At 47.4% G+C, this 20,879-nt stretch overlaps 1 protein-coding gene across 4 annotated transcripts in view; it reads left to right on the plus strand.

The window, feature by feature from the left end:
• Nucleotides 1-18,618: 18,618 nt before the first annotated feature.
• The window catches only part of CDC42BPB (CDC42 binding protein kinase beta), a 92,837-nt gene continuing 90,576 nt past the window's right edge, over nucleotides 18,619-20,879 (plus strand). For all 4 annotated transcript variants that reach the window (XM_064512041.1, XM_064512043.1, XM_064512042.1 and 1 more), the window contains exon 1: nucleotides 18,619-19,090. In XM_064512041.1, coding sequence (XP_064368111.1) covers nucleotides 18,913-19,090 — 178 coding nt within the window. In that variant the 5' untranslated portion in view covers nucleotides 18,619-18,912. The remainder of the gene's footprint in view (nucleotides 19,091-20,879) is intronic.

Here is a 20,879-nt window from a genome sequence, read left to right on the forward strand (position 1 = left end):
CGGTTCCTTTCCCATACAATTTCCCACTGCGGGGAGCAGGATCTGCAGGAGATGGGGTTTATCGGCTGGTGCAGTCTCAATGCTGCCATTTAGACTTGCTCTGAGCAGTTGAACAAGACGTTATAAAGGCCACCGACAGCAAGGGCACCTTAAACCCCTCTTGCTGCTGCTGCTGCCAGCAGGGGTGCCTAGGCGTTGTGGAAGAGGTCTGGGGGAAGGAGGTCAGAGCCAACACGGGACTGTCCAAACCAGCTTACCAGGGCTCTTTCGGCTGGTTATAAAACAAAAATGCCAGATCCTGATCTCCTGAAACTGATGGCAACGTTCCTAGTGATTTTCATGGGGTGGATTTGATTTAAGAGTAGGAAAAATGGCCCTATGGAAAGAGGGTTTTGGTTGGAACTGAGGGATAAATGCTGCCTCAGGCTTCCATCCCCTACGAGGCTGCTGCCGGTGTGATTTATGAGCCATTTTATGGATGCAGACATGCAATAGAGACTGACTATTCTCCTCGGCAGCGCAATGCAGGCGTGCAGATTGCATCTGGCAATAGCTGTGCTGTCCCCCATGGCTAGGGAGCGAACAGCCTGCCCATCCTGACCTCGGAGTGACCCGTGCTGGGGTCCTTCTCTGGGATACACCAGGCCTGGCGGTCACAGCAGTCATGTCATGGCTTCTCTCGGGCAGCCAGGGCTTGAAAAATACACTTTGCAAGGCAGCTGCAATATTCCAGGGGTCAGAGCTGCAAGGATGCTATTTTATAAATCAAGTCCATCTACTGGCTACATCTACATAGCAAGATTTTTTTTGGAAAAAAAGCTTTTTGTCTGGAATTAATCTTGGGGGGTTCGCTTTATGGATCCAAGCTGATATGTTTAAATGCTTTGCAAAAGCACAATAGAAAAGAAAAAGCTCTGCAAACTGGTCATGCATAAAAAAGCCTCATCCTTCAGCAGACCAACGCCAAGTAATAATCCACTCAGCCCTCACTTAATTTAGGCTAGTTTTTAAATCAAAATGTGGAAAACCATCAGAATACTTGCACTGCATTAGACAGTCCAGTGTCTCTGACTAAGCAGGTCACAACCTGCAGACTTTCTAGAGGAACTTTATGTGGCTAATTTTAATGTTGTCTTCATCTTTCTGACCGCTCTGTAGACCTGTGTATTTAGACTGCAGTCTCTTTAGGCCGAGGGCAGTTTACAAGATCAGCTCCACAGTGCTCCGTTCTTGTCTCTCTTGGCTGTAATAAACATCATAATTCCCATCAGCATTATTATGCAATTCCTAGCTATTTATTCTTGTTATTTTACTCATTATGGTAATTTTTATTATCGCATAAGAGCCTCTCTCTATTCCAAGCAAGCACATTGAATCAGGAAGATATATTGGCAGTCAAGCCACCCATTTTAATTGACTCCATCATCTCAGCAACAACAGCGCTGGCCCAACCCGCATGCAGAATGAGGGCTTGTCAGCCCAGAGCACTAGGTAATTTGCTCAGCTGTTCATTTCCTCACTTGACTTATTCCAGTAAATGGATTTTCACCCAGAAGCCAAGGAACAGGTAGGCTCTTATCTGAGCATGCCTTAAGAATACATTGCAGTAACATGAATGGAGAGATATGCCAAAGTCTTCTGCCAGAAACTAGGAAATTTCCCAGGAGGGATGCGCTCCCCTGTGCAGGGCGGCGGAGTCTGAAGACCACAGATGTTCTCTGCCCTGGCTGTGCGTGCGGCTGTGCGGCGGGGAGGACACGGTGCGTCCGGCCATGCGCAGAGGGACAGCAGCAGAGGTGCCTGCGCTTGCTGGCTGCAGCGCTGCTCTGCGCAGCCGGCTTTCGCAAGGAGCTGGGGCGCTGCGGATGCAATGGAAACAAGCCAAGAAAAGGCATTGCTGACTGCCCCAGTTGCCTAATCTATTTGAAAGGGCAGCTGATGACAGAGCTGCGAGGAACATGCATCTGTGACTCTGTAACTGGTTTCCATGGAAAATGTTGTGTCACAGGGGAGCATGAATTCAAGTCAGGAAAAAGCTGAAGAATGGGAGAAACTGGCACAACGAGGCTGCTGTTGCTGAGCAAGTACAGTTAATAAAAGGGAGTTAAGTGAAGGCAATGTATATTTTAATGGTGGGCTTTTTTAACAGCAGGCTTGCACGTACAGGTTGCCAGCTCAGTGTTTGCACCTGCCCCTGATAGCTGCACATGGGACTGCCTTGGACAACGTGGGCCATAGGTTATTTCTATGAAGCTCCACCTTTCTGAAGGCCCGCCACGGCTCATGCTCACCCCCACCGCCAGCCCCAGGCCCCTCGCCTTCTCTCACCACCCTCAGGCCCCAAGCCAGAGCCCCAGTGGTGGCCCCGGGTGGCTTACAGCCACTTTTGGGGGTCTCGCCCCCGGCCCCGTTGGTGCCAGGGCAGCAGGTGCTGAGCCCTCAGCTCCGCAGGAGGGCTCAGACGCGGGGCACCACGCAGCCCCTCGCGATGATGCTCTTGCTGGGCAGATTTTGGACTAGCTGTCACTAGAGGGCACTCCGGTTATTTTTTCCACCGAGCCTTCAATATTAATATTCGAAACGTGCACTGCGCTTTTGGGGCCGCTTGGCGATATTCTCTGACAGTATCAGTGATTTTTTAGAGCTGTTTTGTTTGGAGCGGAGATGCTGGCAGAGGCAGCGTGCAGGAGGGACACCACAGGGGCTTGCGGCCGCTCCAGAAGCAACGCTTCTGGCCAAGACCGGCGTGTGCATGGCGCTCGCTGGGCAATTGCTGTCGTGTCTGCGAAGGTCCACACACGAGACTCCTTCCTGCTGGATGCTGAAGCAGCGCACGAACAAGAGATGGGCGCTGCCCCTGGAGAGCTTGCAATAAACTGCTAATTGCAGCAAACTCCCAGCCTCATTGACCTCCAAATAAAACTGACTACTAACACATCTGTAAGCTAATGCCTGGTGAAGTACAAACTCAGACTATGGGCTTTTGTTTATTGCCTCAGAAACTGATTCTTAAAGCAGCACTGAAGTCAAATACTTCTATGGGGACCCAGAAAAGATCCTGTTAAAAAAGAGGAACGTGAGGGATGAAGCACTTGGATGAAGGTGTTGCACTGCACCCCTTACTCAGAGGGTTTTTCTCCCCCATTTTGTCCTGATGCCACAAACCTCATCCTGGCTTTGCTCGTCCACCTTCCCTGCTCCCGGCATAGGTGGGAACCCAGCCGTACCCCACGCGCCACCCGGAGCGGGCGAGGAGCCAAACCTTCCTCCCTTCCACCAGCCTGAGTCTGGATCAGCACCGCGGACTTCAGTTGCCCGGTTGCTTCGGCTCAGCTCTACGCTCTCTTTTCCCAGCGGCAGGATGCCCCATGCCCGTTCCTCCCTGCGTCCTACCCCCCGTGTGCACGCACACCCATGCACGCATGCTGCCCTGCGCTGCCACCACGGCCGACCCCGGTGGCCGCGGGAGCAGCGGACGACGGCTCCGAGGAGGGAGGCTGCAACGCGCACGTAGAAAGCGGTTACGGCCCCCGGGCTGCCTCCGCTGATCGGCGCTGGCCCTGGCCCAGGCAGTAAGTGGACTGTAACAAATTTGCTGACGCCTCCTCCATGGATAGCTGAGCCCCTGGAGCTGCTCCAGCGGAGCCGAGCGCTCGGCGGTGGACGAAGGCTTCGCCCTCCGGCGGGACGCCAGGGCTCGCCGGCAGCAGTCGGCGGGGGAAGAGCCTCGCCGCGGCTCCCGGGCCTCCGCCAGGAGCAAACCACGTGCCTCTCTCCTCTGGTTGCACACCCCCCTCTCACACACCGCCTCTCGTTAGCAGTAATGCTTTTTAAGCTGTAACTGGTAGTCCCGCCAACCAGAAGTGGCGTATTTTCCCCTATTTATTGCCTCTCGATTTGCACTGGAGTCGCAGCTGGAGGCTCTGGCCGGGACCACCTTGGGCAGGACAGAAGGAAAAGACGCTCCCTGCCCCAAAGAGCTTCCGGTTGAATTACAGAGCGAGAGACGACAGATGGATGCCACACACAGACGGGGAGGAGCACAAGGTAACAGGGAGACAACTGTGATTAGCTTAGTAAGCCGCGGTCACAGCCCAACAGCTGCCTGCCATTGTCGCTAATTGTCACTCCAGTTGTTACGAAAGAATTTTTTCAATTTAATCAAGAAACATTCTCTGCTGCCCAGGGGGGAGGTAACTCAGATACTTTCCCTTGCCTCATATCTCACATCTCTACAAAGGTGTCCCGCTGAGGCCATGGTTTCACCGCATGTTGCTGCTGGCCGTGGCACTTCTGGAGGTATCTCCCTGTGGCCTGCTCACCTCCAGCCTTGCCCTGAGACACGGCGTTGGTCTCTGCCCTCTCCAGCCCCACTCCTGCACGGTCACGCTGGGAACTGGATGGAGGAGCTAAAAAGCACCACGGCAGTGGGACGGCCGGGAGAGAGCACCACGCACCGCAGCCCCGTACGGGAACGAGCAGCAGGAGAGGCGTATTGCTGCTGAGGCTCCCTGTCATGGTTGAAGTAACCATCACATTTTTAATTGGCATTTAATTCAAAACTGCTCCCGACTAAGCTTTTCTTGACTAGCTATGTGCTGTGTATCCCCATGTCTACTTCCCGAGCCCATCCCTCTCCAGCAAGCCTGAGCCTGGACAGACAGAGGAGGCTGCAGGGGCAGTTTTGGCGTGAGCCCAGGCTCCCACTAGAAGCATTCCCGTTCCTACAGCCTCCTGCTCCTGCTCCTGCCCCTGCCCCGTCCCTGGTACTGGGTCCTCGTGCCGGCCACGAGGGGACTCGGACCATCCCATCTCCCTTCCCGCAGCTACGCTCTTGCCCCAGACCGCGTGAAGTGGCACAGCGGCAGCGGCGTTATGCCCGCGCACCCAGGCTCTCGAGGGCTCAGCCCGTCCTTCCTCGCTCCCGGGGTTGTGCCGCCGCTGGCTTTCTTTGCTAGGGTATGGCCCCGAGCTCCTTAGGGCTCAGGTTATTTGGTAGTGCCCTTCGCGAGCCGCAGAACAGTCACGTATTGGGTGGGTACCTAGCTCCATATGTATTCCACTACCACAAAAAGTATAATTCAAACATTCAAAGATTTTACGGCAGGTGTTGCTAAATCATCGCAGTGTGGAATAATTTCTTCATGAAAAAATCAGATTGTCACACACTTGTCTGCTTGGTTAGCTGGGTTGTATTTCTTTCCTTTTGCTACCTGGTAACTGCCAACATGACAGGTACAAGCAAGATATGGGATAAAGGGAAAGTATAATTTTAAAACCTTCTGTGTTGAAAAGTGGTAACTATATTACAATCAATCTGCTGCTACTCCTTTCCTTCCATTCAATGGGATATAAGTCACCGGAAAAGGAAGATGCCACAGTACATAGCAGTGCGGTTGATGCTGTTGAGGCCACTGAACAAGGTGTCTTGGGGCCTTAAAGAATGTAGCAGTTGGAGATGATTTGTCGGCACATATTTTGCACCATATGTCCTAGCAGTTGAAGTACCTATAATACGTGCTTAAGCAACGATATGCTGCCAGGATGAAGGCTGGTGCTCCTCAGTGTTTCAGCAACTCTGCTCAGGGGCATGATTAAAGAAGCTGTAGAAATTTGTTGGTTTTTCTGTACCTTGGGAATGCAGAGCTGGTTTAACTTGCCAACCAGCCCAGCAAAAAGGTGAAAGACGTCACAGGCAATTAGAGGCAAGTCAGCATAGAATCTGCAGAGTTCAAAAATACTTGAACCGATCCCATCAGGGTGAGAGAATATTCCCAAAAGAAAAACGCAGTCAAATATAGAAAAAAGCAGCATAAAGATGCATGAGATAGAAAATATTGTTATTTCGCAAGGATGCAGTAATCTATTTGAGACAGTTCCTGGTAAATCAGCGCTTCAGTGCCTTATTTACAATGATGAGACAGACAATATGAAATGATGAGAAGTCTTGCATAACTAATTTGCTGCAATGTTTCAAAGCTGTTAGTGGGATGATAGTAACAGAAAATAGAGAGGATATTTTGTGCCAAGCTTTTTTAAAAAGCACTTCATAAAGAGAAAAGATAAAGATTAATTAACTATTGACTGTGTTATGATAATGGAGTAAAGCAGCTAGTTAGATAGACAACTGGCTTAAAAACAGCTTATGAGGGGAGGCTAGGACATAAGCGAACCAGCAAGCATTTGATTTTAAGATTTTAATTATCTATAATGTCTTGTATTTCTAAATGACTAGGTTGGAATATGAAATATTAGTTAGCAAAATTTGCAGGTTAAGACAACAGTTGGAGATCTAACAAGCAGGATGGGAGCTGGTTTGTGTGCAATACAGCTCTACTCTGAGAAGTGGCTGTGAAAATTACCTTCTGAAATTCTTGCATGGTTGTATTTCATTTACAAGCAAATGACAGTTTCATCACCACCTGCTCTGCAAACTGAATTGGAGATCTTTGAATGTCAGTAGGAATATTTGTAGAGTTGGGTGCTTCTCAAAGTGAATAAGGGCATCAGACTCTGACCCAAAGCCAATAAAGGAGAGATGTGCTTTAATGTTGATGACTAATGTGAAACGATAAATCAGGGAGAAATGCCAAGCTGCAAATAGCACTGTCATGCCAAGTATTTGGGAGTCCTATTCAGAAAATATTTGAGCTCATCAGCATTATATGTGCCTGCAATTAAACTGGGAGAAATAAAGACATCACTGGTGGCACTGAGTGCAGAACTGCACCATATGGTTGGTGGTAGGTGCATTTTGCTGAGATTACAATGTGAAACAAATGCAGTAATTGCATAAATACTATTGTAGGACTGGGTTAAACCTCATGAGCTCTGGTAGGTTTGTATGTTGCTCTTCCATTTAAGGGAACTTTAAGACCCAGCAAACATATGTTTCAGATAGGGAAGGCTGCTCAGGAATTTGACTGTTCTGGATAGAGTGGTTTTGTCTGGGTACTGTTTGAGGCCAAGAGTGACAAGGGTTGAGAGACAAAGAAACTCACAGGCCATCTGGGAACAGATACAAGAAGATATATTAAAAATACAGTGTGAACAGTGGGGGAGGAGAGCATGGGGTCTGTGTGTCTGCATGTCTGGCTAGCCGAACGGAGAGAGCGGGACTTCTGGATCAGGGCACTAGCTGAAAGACCTCTAGGGCGTAAGCAGGGAAACCACCTCTCACAGCCTGAGTCCTGTGTTTGAACAGCCAGACTACTGCCCTGGTACAGGAGGTCTGTCTCTCCAGGGTATCAGTTATATTTTATAGTTCTTATAGAGAAGGTTCTGATGGGTCTCACGCTCCCTTTTTTCTTGCTTTCTCCAAACTGGGCATGCAATTCAGATCACTGTCAACCCTCCCTTTACTGTTTCAAACCTCCAAGTCAATAAAAATAGCTTGTAAAGACTTTAATTTTATCTCCACCACCCATTTTTCAGTAATTCAGCAGGAACACTCTGCCCTGCTAAAGGGGCCTTGTTGATCCTGAGCTTCCCAAGCATCTTTTGCATCTTTTTTGAAATTTCTTGTGCAAATAGCTCATCTATCTGGAAAATGGTGACTTATTTTTCACCTTTGCCCATCTCTCTGTTAAGGAGCTCATTAAAGTGTTCTCTCTGCCTTTTTGCAATTGAATTCTTTATAACCAAAAAATCCCATTTTTGCTCTTTAGCAGGCTGACTCCCAATTGCTATACTTTTCTTCACTACTGCCTCTGTAAAATGCTCACACACTATTAGGACTTCTATTCTGCCCCATCTTCTCCAGCAAGCCACAAAAGAAATACCTTTTGCTTTGTCCTATCAGCGTTTGTCAGTTTTGGCTACATAATATTGCTCAGCAAGAGACTGAGTTGGACTTTGAAAGCAAACAATCCATCCTGCTGCATGTAGATACTCAGCTGCTTTTGTGTGATCTCCATCAAACCTCCCCTGTGTTATTTATGCCTTGCAGATATCAACATCCTCCATAACTCCCATATAACATTCAGCTAAAACCTCAAGCTCTTCTTAGCATTTCTGTGATGTTCCTATCTAGATTCGGGTTCCTCAAAGCCTCTGTGGTATTTCTATGGCTGTTCTTCATTTGGCTCTTCATCGTGCAGGTATTTCCGTTATCGGCATTCTTACAAATCACAGTCATAGCTGCTTAGGCGCCTGGTGTTCTGGTTGTTTCTTTTGTCAGCCTGACTTCCTTAACAGCATGTGATCTGGTTATGTGTCAGTTGATCCCCTTGCAGCATTAACTCTGAACCCACTTTCTACCGAATTTGGCAAAGGCACAGAAATAAGCAAAGATGCTGTGTTTCTGTGAGTTTTGATGATTTAATAGAGGAGAGAGATGCCCCATTTGTACAATCCCAGGGAGAAAGGCATGACTGGCTCCAGCCCTTACCCATCATGTCTGCCAACAACCACAGACTGCCCCACTTGCCAGGATGCTCACAGCACTCGGCTGAGGCCAAAAGAGGTAGGTGGGAGACAAGAGGGGAGCTGGAAACATTGCAATTAGCCAGAAGGAAACGGTAAATGCTTTGGCATATTACAAGGCTGGAGGGTAGCGGCATGGGAAATACAGAGGAGGGGGTGAAGGGTACTGTGCCAGAGTGCTGAGCTGTGGGGCAGATTGGGGGATGCTGCTGAGGAAATGCTATAGGAGAACATGTGGAGAGACTAGCATTAGCGTGCAGCACACACAGGGCACCGTTCCATTGGAGAAAGGTTCCTTAGTTCTGCTGCTAATGAACCACTTCTGTCTTGGATCAATATTGACTAACATGTTGATCTGATTAATAGTGACCTGATCTCTGAGATCTGTACAGCCATATCTTTAAGTGCAGCACAATTAACTGATCTCATTCCCTTGTAATTACATGTAGGACAAGGACTCTTGTTCCCTGTGGTTGGTTTCTTTCCTTATTTTACCACTTTAGTGGTAGAATAAACTTTACCACTTCAGTTATCTTGTCCATTTCTTACAGCAAACTTGAGAAAACTAGCATATGTCAATATAGTTCTTCACGGACTGTTCCTGTTATTTCATCATTGGCCTCTTCAGTGATTACTGATGAGGCAGATATTGTGCTCTCTCCTTTTTATCCTGAAACAGCAAATTTATTCACTGAGGGCTTCGAAGCCAGTCACTACTAATAATCCAGGCTTATCATAACACGTGCCCACACTGCATGCCTAGCAGGTTTCTTCTGCTATAAAATAGTGGGTTTGCTCACTTTTAAGAGATGAACTTCCAGCATCTCCTTGCATGCCTATGACATTCCTCTGGGTGCGATGTCACATTTTGGAGGTGGCCTGGATTATATAAGATTAAAACATTCCATGTTCCAAGTTGCCTGTCCTTTTTCTGTAAGTCATTTCCACATATTATAGTTGGTACTTTCCCAAGGTGTATTTGAATTTCTTACCAATCATGCTTTTTATAGGAAAGGGATATCAGCCATATGCCCAGTCCCCAGTATAAAGCACAAGTGTATTGCCCCTTACCCTGGCCACTGTCCTTTAGCACGACACGTGAAGGAATCTGCAAGCAAAACTAACGGAGGCTTAGCTCCATGCCCATGGGAACACAAAAGCCCTTCTGCATGGTCACACAATAGCTAGAAGGGGCCATTAAAACATGATTATAGCTCATACTTTGTGATGAATGAGGCCCATAGCCCTGCCTCAAGGTAGTGAAAATGAAGTAAACATTCACTGAAGCCTCAGGAGTTATTTTCAAGGGGAAATACAGTAGCTAGGAGGAGAGCGAGGCAGAACAGGAAAAGGTGTTAACCTGCAAGACATCTGGGTTTAACCCCAGTAGCACAAATATGAGATTTGTGTTTTGCTGAGGGCTCCAGTGGGATCCTGCAAGGAGCGCTGCAGATCGTGTTGCTCAGTGGTGGCTGTTCCTCAGAGAGGCTTTCTCAACAGTAGCAATCCACACAGACAGTTTTGTGGTAAGACAGAGGGGTGGACATGTCTAGTGAGGGCCTGAGAACGAAGATCCATTGGTTAGCTTTGTGCACTCTTTGTTGTTACGTCCAGAGGAGAAGCTCTACCAGCCCCGCTGAGCAGTGGCTCAGCTGGTTCTCTAACTGAGGCTTGGCTCCAGCAGTGAAACCCTCTCCACTCCTGCACAAAGCCTGTTTCCCCCCCGAGATGATGACTGTCTGGGGCTAATATAATTAGTGAGGATCATGTGTAGTGCCTGCACTCCCAGCACTTTCAAAAAGGTGACCTCAACTTTCTACTATGACAACGAGCAATTATGTTTGGAAGCTGTCCCTGAGATTCTGCTTGAGCTGAAGCCTGCTGTGGCTACTTTGCATTTGCTCTTAGAAACTACACACAGCTGTATGGTTCAGAGCAAAAATTTATTTAAATTAGGCATGTGAATTTGCATCTTAATCATGTTATCATGATTAAGTAGTACCTCAGTGTTACCTGAGGCAACCATAGGCTACACACCTAAATGAAACCTGAAATAGGCAAACCCCTTCTGCTTTACATATATTATGTCAGTACAGATTTTCACATCCACAGGGCAAATCATAGATTGGCAAGCGGCATTTTAATGACTGAAAGAGACAGCCTTGCCCAGAACAGGCACCAATTAATAGCAGTAATGGTGGCTGCTTTGAAACAATGTATCCTGTTCTTGGGCCATCATAAAATTAAATTTAGGACTTGTTCTACTCCCAGCAAAATCAATAGCAAAATCTCAGGGACAGCTGGGCATCAGTGGATTTCAATGAAGTTATGACAATTTCTCCCAGCTGAAGATCAGCCCTGGGGAGTTTAGCTATTGACACAACAAGTCTCTGCAATTTGCTATTGACTTCAGTGAAGCTATGGCAGTTTATTGAAGCTGAGGACCTACCCCCTCTCCTGCTTAATGTCAGGAACAGAAGAAGCATCCAATTAACCATTAATCCTTCTCTCAGAAAAAGCAATCATGACTTCAGGCTCTTCCAGGTTGCCCAGCCTGAGCACTCAGCCTGTGGCAATGGCTGCTGAAGAGTCATCATTTTTGCACTAAGAAAAGTCCCTGTTCCCCCATCACAGCTGATAGACTCAGAACAACAAGCAATAATCATGCCACCTGCCTCCTCTTACATTATATGTCTGCCCTTATATGTCACATGGGGGAAGGAGCTCACTGAACTCATGTCTGCTAGGGAAATCCCTCCTTGCTGCTCTTCCCATGGCCCTTGCTTGCTGGACTACTTCTTCCCAGAGATTATTGCCTACCGGTACTGTGAGGGGGGGCAGTTGTCATAATCAGCATCAGGTCTTTTTTGCTGAAAACAGGGCTTTGATAAAATATGTGTGATGCAATAAAATGTGTCTTTGGCTTTGTCACACTCACTAGTGAACACAGCCTCTTCCCCTACCACGTAAGCAGGACTTGCACTCGCACTCAAAACAGATAGACTTTTACACTACTTGTCTTTTCTACAAAATTCAAGTCACAGTGACATAGCTCATTGCAAATCTAATTTTCAGAACTTCAAATTGTTCTAAAGTGTACGGATCAGTTTTGGCATTGTTCTTTACAGAGCTGCTAAAAAGAAAACAAGATAAGTGGGGACTGCAGATGGCATTTTATTGTCAGGAATGGTTGAGGTCTGATGACTATAAAGCCAGCTTGAGGCCCATGCAGGACTAGCAGCTGTCTTTTCCTTTTCCTTCGCTGAAGTTGGAGAGCAAGGCTTGCTGCTGCTCTTTCCAAGAGAGGGGTGAACACACTCCTAGGAGCATTGCTAGCCACCATTCAACCTCCATCTCCAACCAGCAAGCACGTGCCCAGCTCCTGGGGGGCCTCCCTGGTCTTTCATCTCCACTTCCCCTTGATTCCTGCAGGGAGCATCATCTCCACAGACCCCTGAAAAGTCCCACTGGTGCCCACTGCTCACTCCTACAGCATCTACTACCAGAGGACACGTAGCTCATTGCTAGCCCTGAAGAGGAGGGGGTGGATGCGTGGGATAATAGGGAAGCCAGCCCCCAGGCAGAGAGCATGGGGAGGAGGGGGACCGAGTATTTCCCATGGGCTAGGGGGCTGGCAGCTGCGGTGAGGATGGGAGTCAGGCAGGGGCAGCATGCACGCTCCCAGGCAGTGCTGAGAAGTTTGGGTGTCCTCTGAATTGCTGTCAATATTGTTAAGGACCTTGGTAATTGTTGGCTTAATGTGTGAGACAGAGGGTTTCTGCACAGCTTTGCTGAGGTTGGATAAGGCAGAAGACAAAGACAGTATCATTTGTGTAAATCCAGACTGAGTGTTTTTGGACTTATAATGGTGCAGCTAAGATCAGCCTCAAGCTTGGGTGAAATCATTGTTCCATGCAAATGAGTAGAAGTAAAATGTCTTTTTTACACATTGTCAGAAAAATCACCTTGTTTTCCAAAGAGGCTGCCTCAAATAAAAGATGTTCCTGAAAAGTGAGAATGATCAGGAGCAGCCTTTCAGCATATTTAATGCTGAAGTTGGTACAGTTATTTTTTCCACTGTCCCAGGATATTGTGAATAAATTAAAGCCATTTTGGTCCCACTGCTGCTTTTCTGAACAGTGCCTGGAAATTCATAACAGAGTTAAGTACTACTAACAGCCATAGATGGTTTGCCAGGTCGCCATTATTGCACAAATAAATGTGTTTTTTGCACAGTAACTCCCGCTGCTTTTTGGCCAGTGTACAACTGTATTTTCCAGAATGCTATTTATGCTCTGTCTGTATCTCAGAAATAGATTGGAATATTTTCTGATTTCAACTTCTCATTACCACAAACTGATTATCAATGGATTCTCCATTGTGGAGAGGGAACCAGGGAAGAGAATACAATAGCACCTGCTTTTTATTTTGATTATACATCTTTGAAAATCAAAGAACACTTTGTCATAGAAGAATGAAGTATGTATTAAAGTAACATTACTTTAAATGCAAAAATATTTCATTCAAAGCAGGCTAGTTCTTTTCCTTGTAGGTAGATTTAGTTGTGCTTATCTCCATGGGAACACTCCTATTAAAGTCAGTGACAGATTTTTAAAGGTTCAGGAGAAAAGACTGGAGAAGTTTTATTTTCATCTCCAGTCATTCCTCCCAAGACATAAAAATATTAGTAAAATGCAGTACTAATATAAAATGCAATATGAATAACACTGATACTCTCAGCAACTCAAGAGAAATAATCCTATAGATTAGCTAAGAAAAAAGAACATATTTTCTATCTATTTTTTGCATACATCAGCTAAAACTCCTCTTATTCTCTGCAGCGAACAGTACTACTTTCAGCTTGGCTGAATCAGAGTGCCAGAGTATCCAGAAAAAAAAAGCAAACACACAAAACAAAATAGATAATCTTGGTACAGCATCAACTCAGGCGCAAAAGATCCCCTCTAGCAACACGATGCTTTTTACACTTTGTACAAAGATTGATCTGAGTCTAGCAGACGTGAAGTTGCAGTAACACAATACTATTAAATGAGAAAATGGCAGCTATAGACAGCAAGACAAGGTACAGCTACTGTAAGATGTCATAATTGTCAACAAGTTTTGGGGTTTTTTGATATCCTCTCTGTACCACTGCTTCCACCTCCTTTGAAGACCCCTGAAGTAGCACGTATCTAAGTCCTTTTTGTTTTGTTTTGCCAGTCTTTTAGCATTAACATGTGCCTAAACAGACTGAATCACTGAGCCAATGACTTCCTTGGGATACTGTGGACTTGAAATCAGAACTGAAATAAACTGAGCTGTTGTGTTGCCTAAATATGGTGATGACATTCTGTTCCAGATGTCCACAGCAATGACCTCATCCGAAACCTCAGTTCCCTGACACTTCAGTCATTTTCAGACAAATACTGGAAAAAAGAACAAGTGTCCCCATACTGATTTTGACAAAAACAGCTGCCCACTTCAGTTAATGCTACTCTCAACATGTGAATGGAATGGGAAGCAAGCTAATTTGATGGGATCCATTTTGGGCTCCATGTATTAGACTGCCTGCAGTCAGGGAACATACTGATCAATAAGACTGAAGGTTTCCTGAAATAGCAGCAGGGAGGTAAGTTCCCTCCCTTCAGGTGGACTTTAAATAGGCATAAATTATTGAGGGGAAAAAAACAGTGTTCATAAGACAAATTATAGGGGAAGAAAACAATGTGCTTGACAACCTGCTGCATCTAGTCTGGAAGAAGTGAGGGATTAGCACATTTCTTTGCCTCTGCTGGCAGTCTGCTCCCTAGGTCCTATGAAACAAACCAGTCAAAAGTCTCTACTAATAAATCTAATGATTTTTTGCTTCTTTATTTTTTCCCTTTAAGAAAGCACGTACGAAGTGAAAAGTCTTTACATATTCTAGTCTGCCTCACTTTCGGTTCAAAATGTTGGGTTATACTGTCACTAAATTCTAGATAGTTACAAGAACAAAATAGAAGCACTGCCAACAAATGCACTTAATAGCAGAATGCACTTAACAGAAGGTAGCCTGCCAAATGGCTTTGCTTGTCTTTTTTTTATTATTATTGTTATGAGAAAGCACTTTAGCGAAAATGAGAAATGAACAGACTCTCAGCCCTTCTCAGCACTTTTCCCTGAGCAACTTCCCTTTCTTTACTCCTACTTCACTCATCATCATGTGCAAGGACAAGAACATTTGTGAAATCCTCTTGCTAAAACAGTGCGATAGCAGTGAACTGGAGCAGACAGAGCTTCCTAGAAGCTGAAACAGAGCACTAGCATCCGTTGTCCTACCAAAAGAGCAGAGTTTTTGTCTTCCTTGGGAAATTTTCCACACAGTTCCCATCACTGCTACCATCACATGGTCTCCAATGGTGCCTTAGATGCTGCTGTTGTTTTTAATATTGAGTAGGTTAGCTCAATGCTCAAGCTTACATGATGCAATGTTATCAAAGACAGCCCCCACCGACAGGCTATTTTTGACTTCCAATATGGGCAACAGTTGTAGATTTATACTGCTTTTGGCAAGAGGGAATTTTTTAGAATATTGCCAAAAACAGTCAGAGCTGGAAAGGTGACAGTTTCCTACAAAATAATTCCAGGAAGGAAAGTCTATGATAACAGCAAGAAATAAACCAGTCATGTTGTTCTGAGGCATGTTTAGCTCTTTCTTATATTCTACCTTTGGAACTCATTACTAGGAGCTTTCTCTGATTTCAATTTAACTATATTTTGGATTATAATTCCTTAAAAAGAATCTTCCCTTGCCCCACATTAGTCGACTTCTCTCTCAGCTAAAGGTTTCATCTAATTTCCTTTATGAGGAAAATATATCTAGGTTTTCCAGCTAGGTCTTCTAGCTGTTCAGAGTCTCTCCTTTACTTATTAATGTAAAAACAAAACAACAACAAAAATACAACCCTCACCCTCCTTTTACAGAGTATGAAGAGGTATAAAAGATTGCAACTCAGTGCTTTTTCCTCTTTTTCTAGAACTATCTGTCTGCATATGACGAAGCAGATATTTTCCAGATCCTCTTCACTCTTTTTTAGCATGAAGGTTTTCACTGTCAATGGGCTATGTTTGCAATTTCTGTCCATAGTCTTTCCTATTTCTTTATTCTTCTCAATCCAATACTGATCTGTGGGTGGATTTTCCTGAAGTCATAAAGCAGTGACACAGCTATTTCCTGTTGCCATCGAAATTCTGTAACAGAATTTCTTCCTTTACTAGTTACTAAGTTACCTGGAGTACAGCCAAAAACAAAAGAGAGACCTAAGATGATTGGATTTGAAAGAACTTTTCAGTAGCCATATGGACTTCATGTCCTCAGTTTTGCAAGTCTACAATGATTCCAGAAAATATAAGTAAGAACCCTTTTGCTTACATTTGGTCTCACAAAAAAGTGTGTTTTGTAAAATCAGAAAAAGGGGCTGTATTTTTCCACTGAAATATGCCGCAGGAAAAAGGAACTGGTAAGATGGATCATTTAACTCATTTTAGCCAAATCACATTTATTTTTAGTATATGGATTTGGCACATGTAACAGAAGCAGAATACCTTCAGCTACATTTTCAAGCTTACATATGTTTTTTAACATGTACACAGCATGACACTTATCAACGAGGTAGATTTTTTGCAACTGCAAATCTTGGTGTCAAAACCCAGTATTATTTCAATGTACATGACCTTTAACTCTTTGCAATATTTTTGAAATCTTTCAATTAATTCTGGAACACCTAGACTATCACTAATAAATAATCTTGCATGTACTGGTCTGTTATGCCAAACCTTCCATAGCTGTTAAAGCAGGTCTCAGTATCATCCATCATCCATCTGTCATTTTCCCAGCATAGGACCTGATTCTTCACTGTGACTGGTGTAAGTCAGGAATGGCTCTTGAATTCTCCTAATGTAGACTAGACCAACCAGATTGGAAGCATTAGAGTGAATGGTAGGCAGAAAATGGTTATTTCTTCCAGCTGCAGTTTCCTTTATAATCTCTTCCTTGCCGAAGGAGGTTGTGATAATCACCATCTGCAGCAATAGATAAGAAGGCAAAAGACAGATACTGTATCAGGATCTTTAAAACTCTGCTCTCCCTCGCCATTATTCTCATCAACTCTTTCTGAAAACGAGTCTCCAACACGGTAATAAGTGGAAAACATTAAGCTCTCCTTTTATATAAAGAAGCAGCACCAGAAAAACAATTGTGATTGTGAAAATGCTAAGGGTCCTGCAGATGTATCAATATCAAGCAGCTTGAGGTAAGGTGAACCAACTATAACCAGGGAGGATCATAGACGGAGAATAAAGAAAACTCCTGTATGTGCTGTGAAAAATTTTTTGAAGCAGTTATTCACAGAAGAAGGAAGTACAAAGGGATAGAAGTAATTTAGGAAGAAAAAAAGCTATTTTAGTCCATTGTGGCTTTTTTTTGTTTAAAAATTATAGGTTCTTAGTATAAAAGTATGATTCATAGGACCTTCTATCGAACTGCAGTTTTTAGAATTAACAGGTCCCAACATGCCTATACTTTCTTGATCCAGGTAAGGAGTCTATACACCAAATGCACAGCACACAGTATTGTTATGACCTGAATAGCTCTCAGATATAACAGATATTTCTATGTCAGATGAGATATCAGAAATGCCTGAGAGGCAAGTGCTCCTAGAAAGAAGTTTTTCTGTAACGCTGTGTTGGACCTCCCTGTCATGCTCTGTGTCATGTTGGAAGCAATACTTTCTGCTGCACAATACTCCATCTCACTCTGTCTGGTTATGCTCATGACCACTTGAAAAGGGCAGCTCCCAGTACTGCAGCACTGGTTGGGTTTGGCCTAGCCACTGGCCCTGAAGGTCACAGTTGAGAACATTCAGGTATTTCAACAATTACTGAGAAGTTATCTCTGACCATGGAGGACCCATTGCCTCTGGCAACTACAGCTACTAGCCTGCAAACCTCTGTCTAGCTCCGGTTCTTGGAGGCAGGGGGTTCCTGACAGTGACAGAACCGGCACTGAGCGGCGACTCTTTCTGGTGTGATGATTTTCAGCGCACAGTGCTCTATCTAATCGCCGGGGCAGACAAGCAAGGAAAAAGCTTCCTTTCCAGTTTAGTTTTGCATCAGGACCTGACTGGCTGCATTCCTAGAGATGTAAACTCCCATCAAGCTATTGAGTATCTTGCCTTAAGGTGCTGCGATTTCCAGGGAAAACAGTTCTCAGAATAAACTGTAATGCCATAAAAAGGCACCGCAGAAAGTCTGAGTGTCTTACACCAAGTTCCCTTCACCTTCAAGTGAGTGTGGACGGCAGCTGTCAACATACACTGCCCCCCATGTCTTGACTAGCCGCTACGCCTAACGTAAGGCAGGTCGGGTTCGAAGGGTGCGCAAAGCCACAGCTTCCAGAGGTGCCGCTTCCTACTGTGGGGCCTTGCCTATCCTGCCAGCCTCTGCGACTGCTGCCAGGGCCCCACCAGGACAAGCTAAGCAGCAGAGCACAGAATTAGCGCAGGGAAGCGGAAGGGTCCACTCCAGCCCCCATCCCCAGTCCTCCCCCTCCACCCTGGTCTGAGGCCAGCCCTGCTGGCGGCTCCACGTGCCCCGAGCACACAGTGCCCATCGGGGCTGAGGGGCAGCTCCTGGAGAAGGCGCAGAGGCCCACAGGGGCCCCTGGGTCGCGCCCACGGGAGGCCACCCTGGGGACAAGGGGCTGCAGCCTGGCACTGGGGCCCAGAACCATGGTGGGCCACAGCCCACAGGGGATGCAGGTGGGCGAGGCCACGGCCTGTGAGATCTGAGCTGCCGTGAGCGGCTGGAGGCAGCACTCCGGGCCCCCCACTTGTGGGGAATCCACCTCTCCCCAAAATGGCCATAAAATGCTGGTGGGGAGCGGGGCGCCGGCACGAATCTGCCGAGGCGAACGTGTAGGCCGCGCCCGCCCCCTCCCCGCGCCGGGCGGCGAAAGTGCCGAGGGGAACCTGCAGCCGTTTCTCCCTGCCGGCTCCGCCTCCGCGGCGAATCTGTCGAGGCGGTTCGGAGGAAGCGGCCTCCGCGCCGCGCCCGCCCCCGCCAAGCGCCCCCGCCTGCTCCACCCGCACTACGGCGCGCGGCAGGCCCCAATCTTCCTCGCGGCGGCGGCGGCGCGCGGCCCTGCCCACGTCGGTGCGCGCGGACGCTGCGTGGTGGGCGTGGCTCGCGTCCCGCGGGGCCGCTCGGTGCCGCCTGCGAGACGCGCGGAGCCGCTGCTGCCGCCGCCGCCGCCGGGGCCTCGCCGGGAGGAGGGGCCGGAGCGGGAGGCCGAGTCCGGTCCATGGACCGGCCGGACCCGAGGCGGAGCCCGTGGAAGGAGCCGCTCGGCCCCGGCGCGGCCGCGAGGGGCGAGAGGCGGCGCGGCGCGGCTGAGCGCGGCTGAGCGCCTGTGTCCGCCGGCGCGGCGCGGCCGGGCGCCGCCGCGGCACCATGTCGGCCAAGGTGCGGCTGAAGCGGCTGGAGCAGCTGGTGCTGGACGGGCCGCAGCGGCACGACGGCGCGCTCAGCGTGGAGACCCTGCTCGACCTGCTGGTCGGCGTCTACGCCGAGTGCAGCCGCGACTCGCCGCTCCGCCGCGACCGCTACGTCTCCGACTTCCTCGAGTGGGGTGAGCCGGGGCAGGGGCAGGGCCGCCCGGGGCCGGCGGGACGCGGAGCCGCCGCGGGAGCAGCGCCGCCCGCAGCCGGGCCTGGCCGCCGCCGCCCGGCTGCGCTTCGGCCCCGCCGGGAGCGGGAGCGGCACCGGCACCGGAGTGTCCTTGGCCTGACGCGCTGCGCGGCTTAACCCGGAGCGCCGGGCTAATCCCGCGCCGCCCCGGGGCGCTCCCTGCGGGGAGGGGGGCCGGGGCTGGGGCCGGGCGGCGCGGCGCCTGTGCCGGGCTCGGCGCTGCTAGCGGAGAGGGCGTGCGCGGCCGCGGGGGACAGCGCCGTGTGCGCCCCTAACCCGGGCACACCCCGGGACGGAGCGGCTCCGGGCAGCCTTTGTAACCGCTTTGTCTAATGGCTTCACAGCGTTAGGCAACCTGATAATGAGAAACCTCCAGTGGTCGGAGCATGCTGCAAAACAGCAAAAAGATCCTCGTGATTATACTTGGGATAAAAGTTTTGTATCCCATCTTGTTAGATAAAACTATGGGCCAAGCATGTGGGTAGTAGAGGTCCATCTCTGGTGTACGCCTAAGTGAATCTGTGTTAGTGGTCATGGTGGCTGGCTGGTTTATTGAGCTGAGTAAGTTATGAATAACACTTTATGGTGAAGATGACTTATCTTCTCCATGGAGGAAGGATTGGAGGGGAGGGTGGAGTGAGAGATCATTGCTCACGAGTATATTGTCCCGTTTATCAGCTGTTCCACGCACGTACAGTTAATTAGGCTTTTAAAGATCTCTCTCAAAAAAACAAAACAAAGGACTTCCTAAGGGAGGGGGAGTGGCCGATTTACTTCAGTGAATGCAAATGTGTGTCTTTAGTAATACAGACTACTGCCCTAAAATGTAGGAACAGCTGGTTCTCCTTAATTTCTGTGGGGACCACCACTCTTTGTCATACACTAACAAACTAAGAGGATTCACTTCCTGGACTCTTGTATTGACGTCAGTAATGCGATTGCCAACTGAATAATTAACCACTTTATCACATCTGCCCTGAAAGGCTGCAGCCAGGGGAGCGCTGAGTATTTGTCTTGTGATGGGAGCTTTGTACATCTTCTGCAAAGTGCAATTGGGTTTTATACTCTTATTCTCAAGTTGATGGCTCGAATGAGCAAGCAGCTACAGACTGTTCAGTGTGATGTATCAGGCTGCGATTATACTTCCAGGTTCTGAAATTGGGGGAAGGATATGGGCAGGCCAAAGAATGATGCACTTTTTCTATACTGCTGGTGGTGGTTGTGCTTTGCTGATTGAGCCCTGTGTTGTCGTCATCTGTGCGATGGAGAGGTAGATTATCCAGTTTTTTATAAAATTGCTTCTTTTAATTCTGTTTATTGTGTTCACTGCATATGGAAAGGTTCCTGACTTGATGAAAAGTATAGCTAGCAGTAAAAACAGTGTGCAGTTCTTACTGCAATGTGGGATTACCCTAGTATAACAAAGTGCCTATTCAATAAATAATTGAAAAGTGTATGTGAGCTACCATCTGGTGCTGTAAAGTAGGGATAAAAGTTTGTAATCCAGGCCATTCATGGTGAGGGGATGGGTCTAAATCTGGACTGCTGTATGTTTATGTTCCATCAACAAGGAATCCCCTTAAAAGCAATTGAAGTTGATAGTGTGTGTTCCTCCCTTTCCTCCAAGCTGTTAAAAACAAATAAATGCCAACAACAAGACACCTTTTATCTGTGTCCTAATGCCCTCACAGTATGTTTCCACTGACAAGGAACTAGCTTCTGCCTCCAGC

Source organism: Dromaius novaehollandiae, chromosome 5 (assembly GCF_036370855.1).
Source record: "Dromaius novaehollandiae isolate bDroNov1 chromosome 5, bDroNov1.hap1, whole genome shotgun sequence".
NCBI lineage: Eukaryota > Metazoa > Chordata > Aves > Casuariiformes > Dromaiidae > Dromaius > Dromaius novaehollandiae.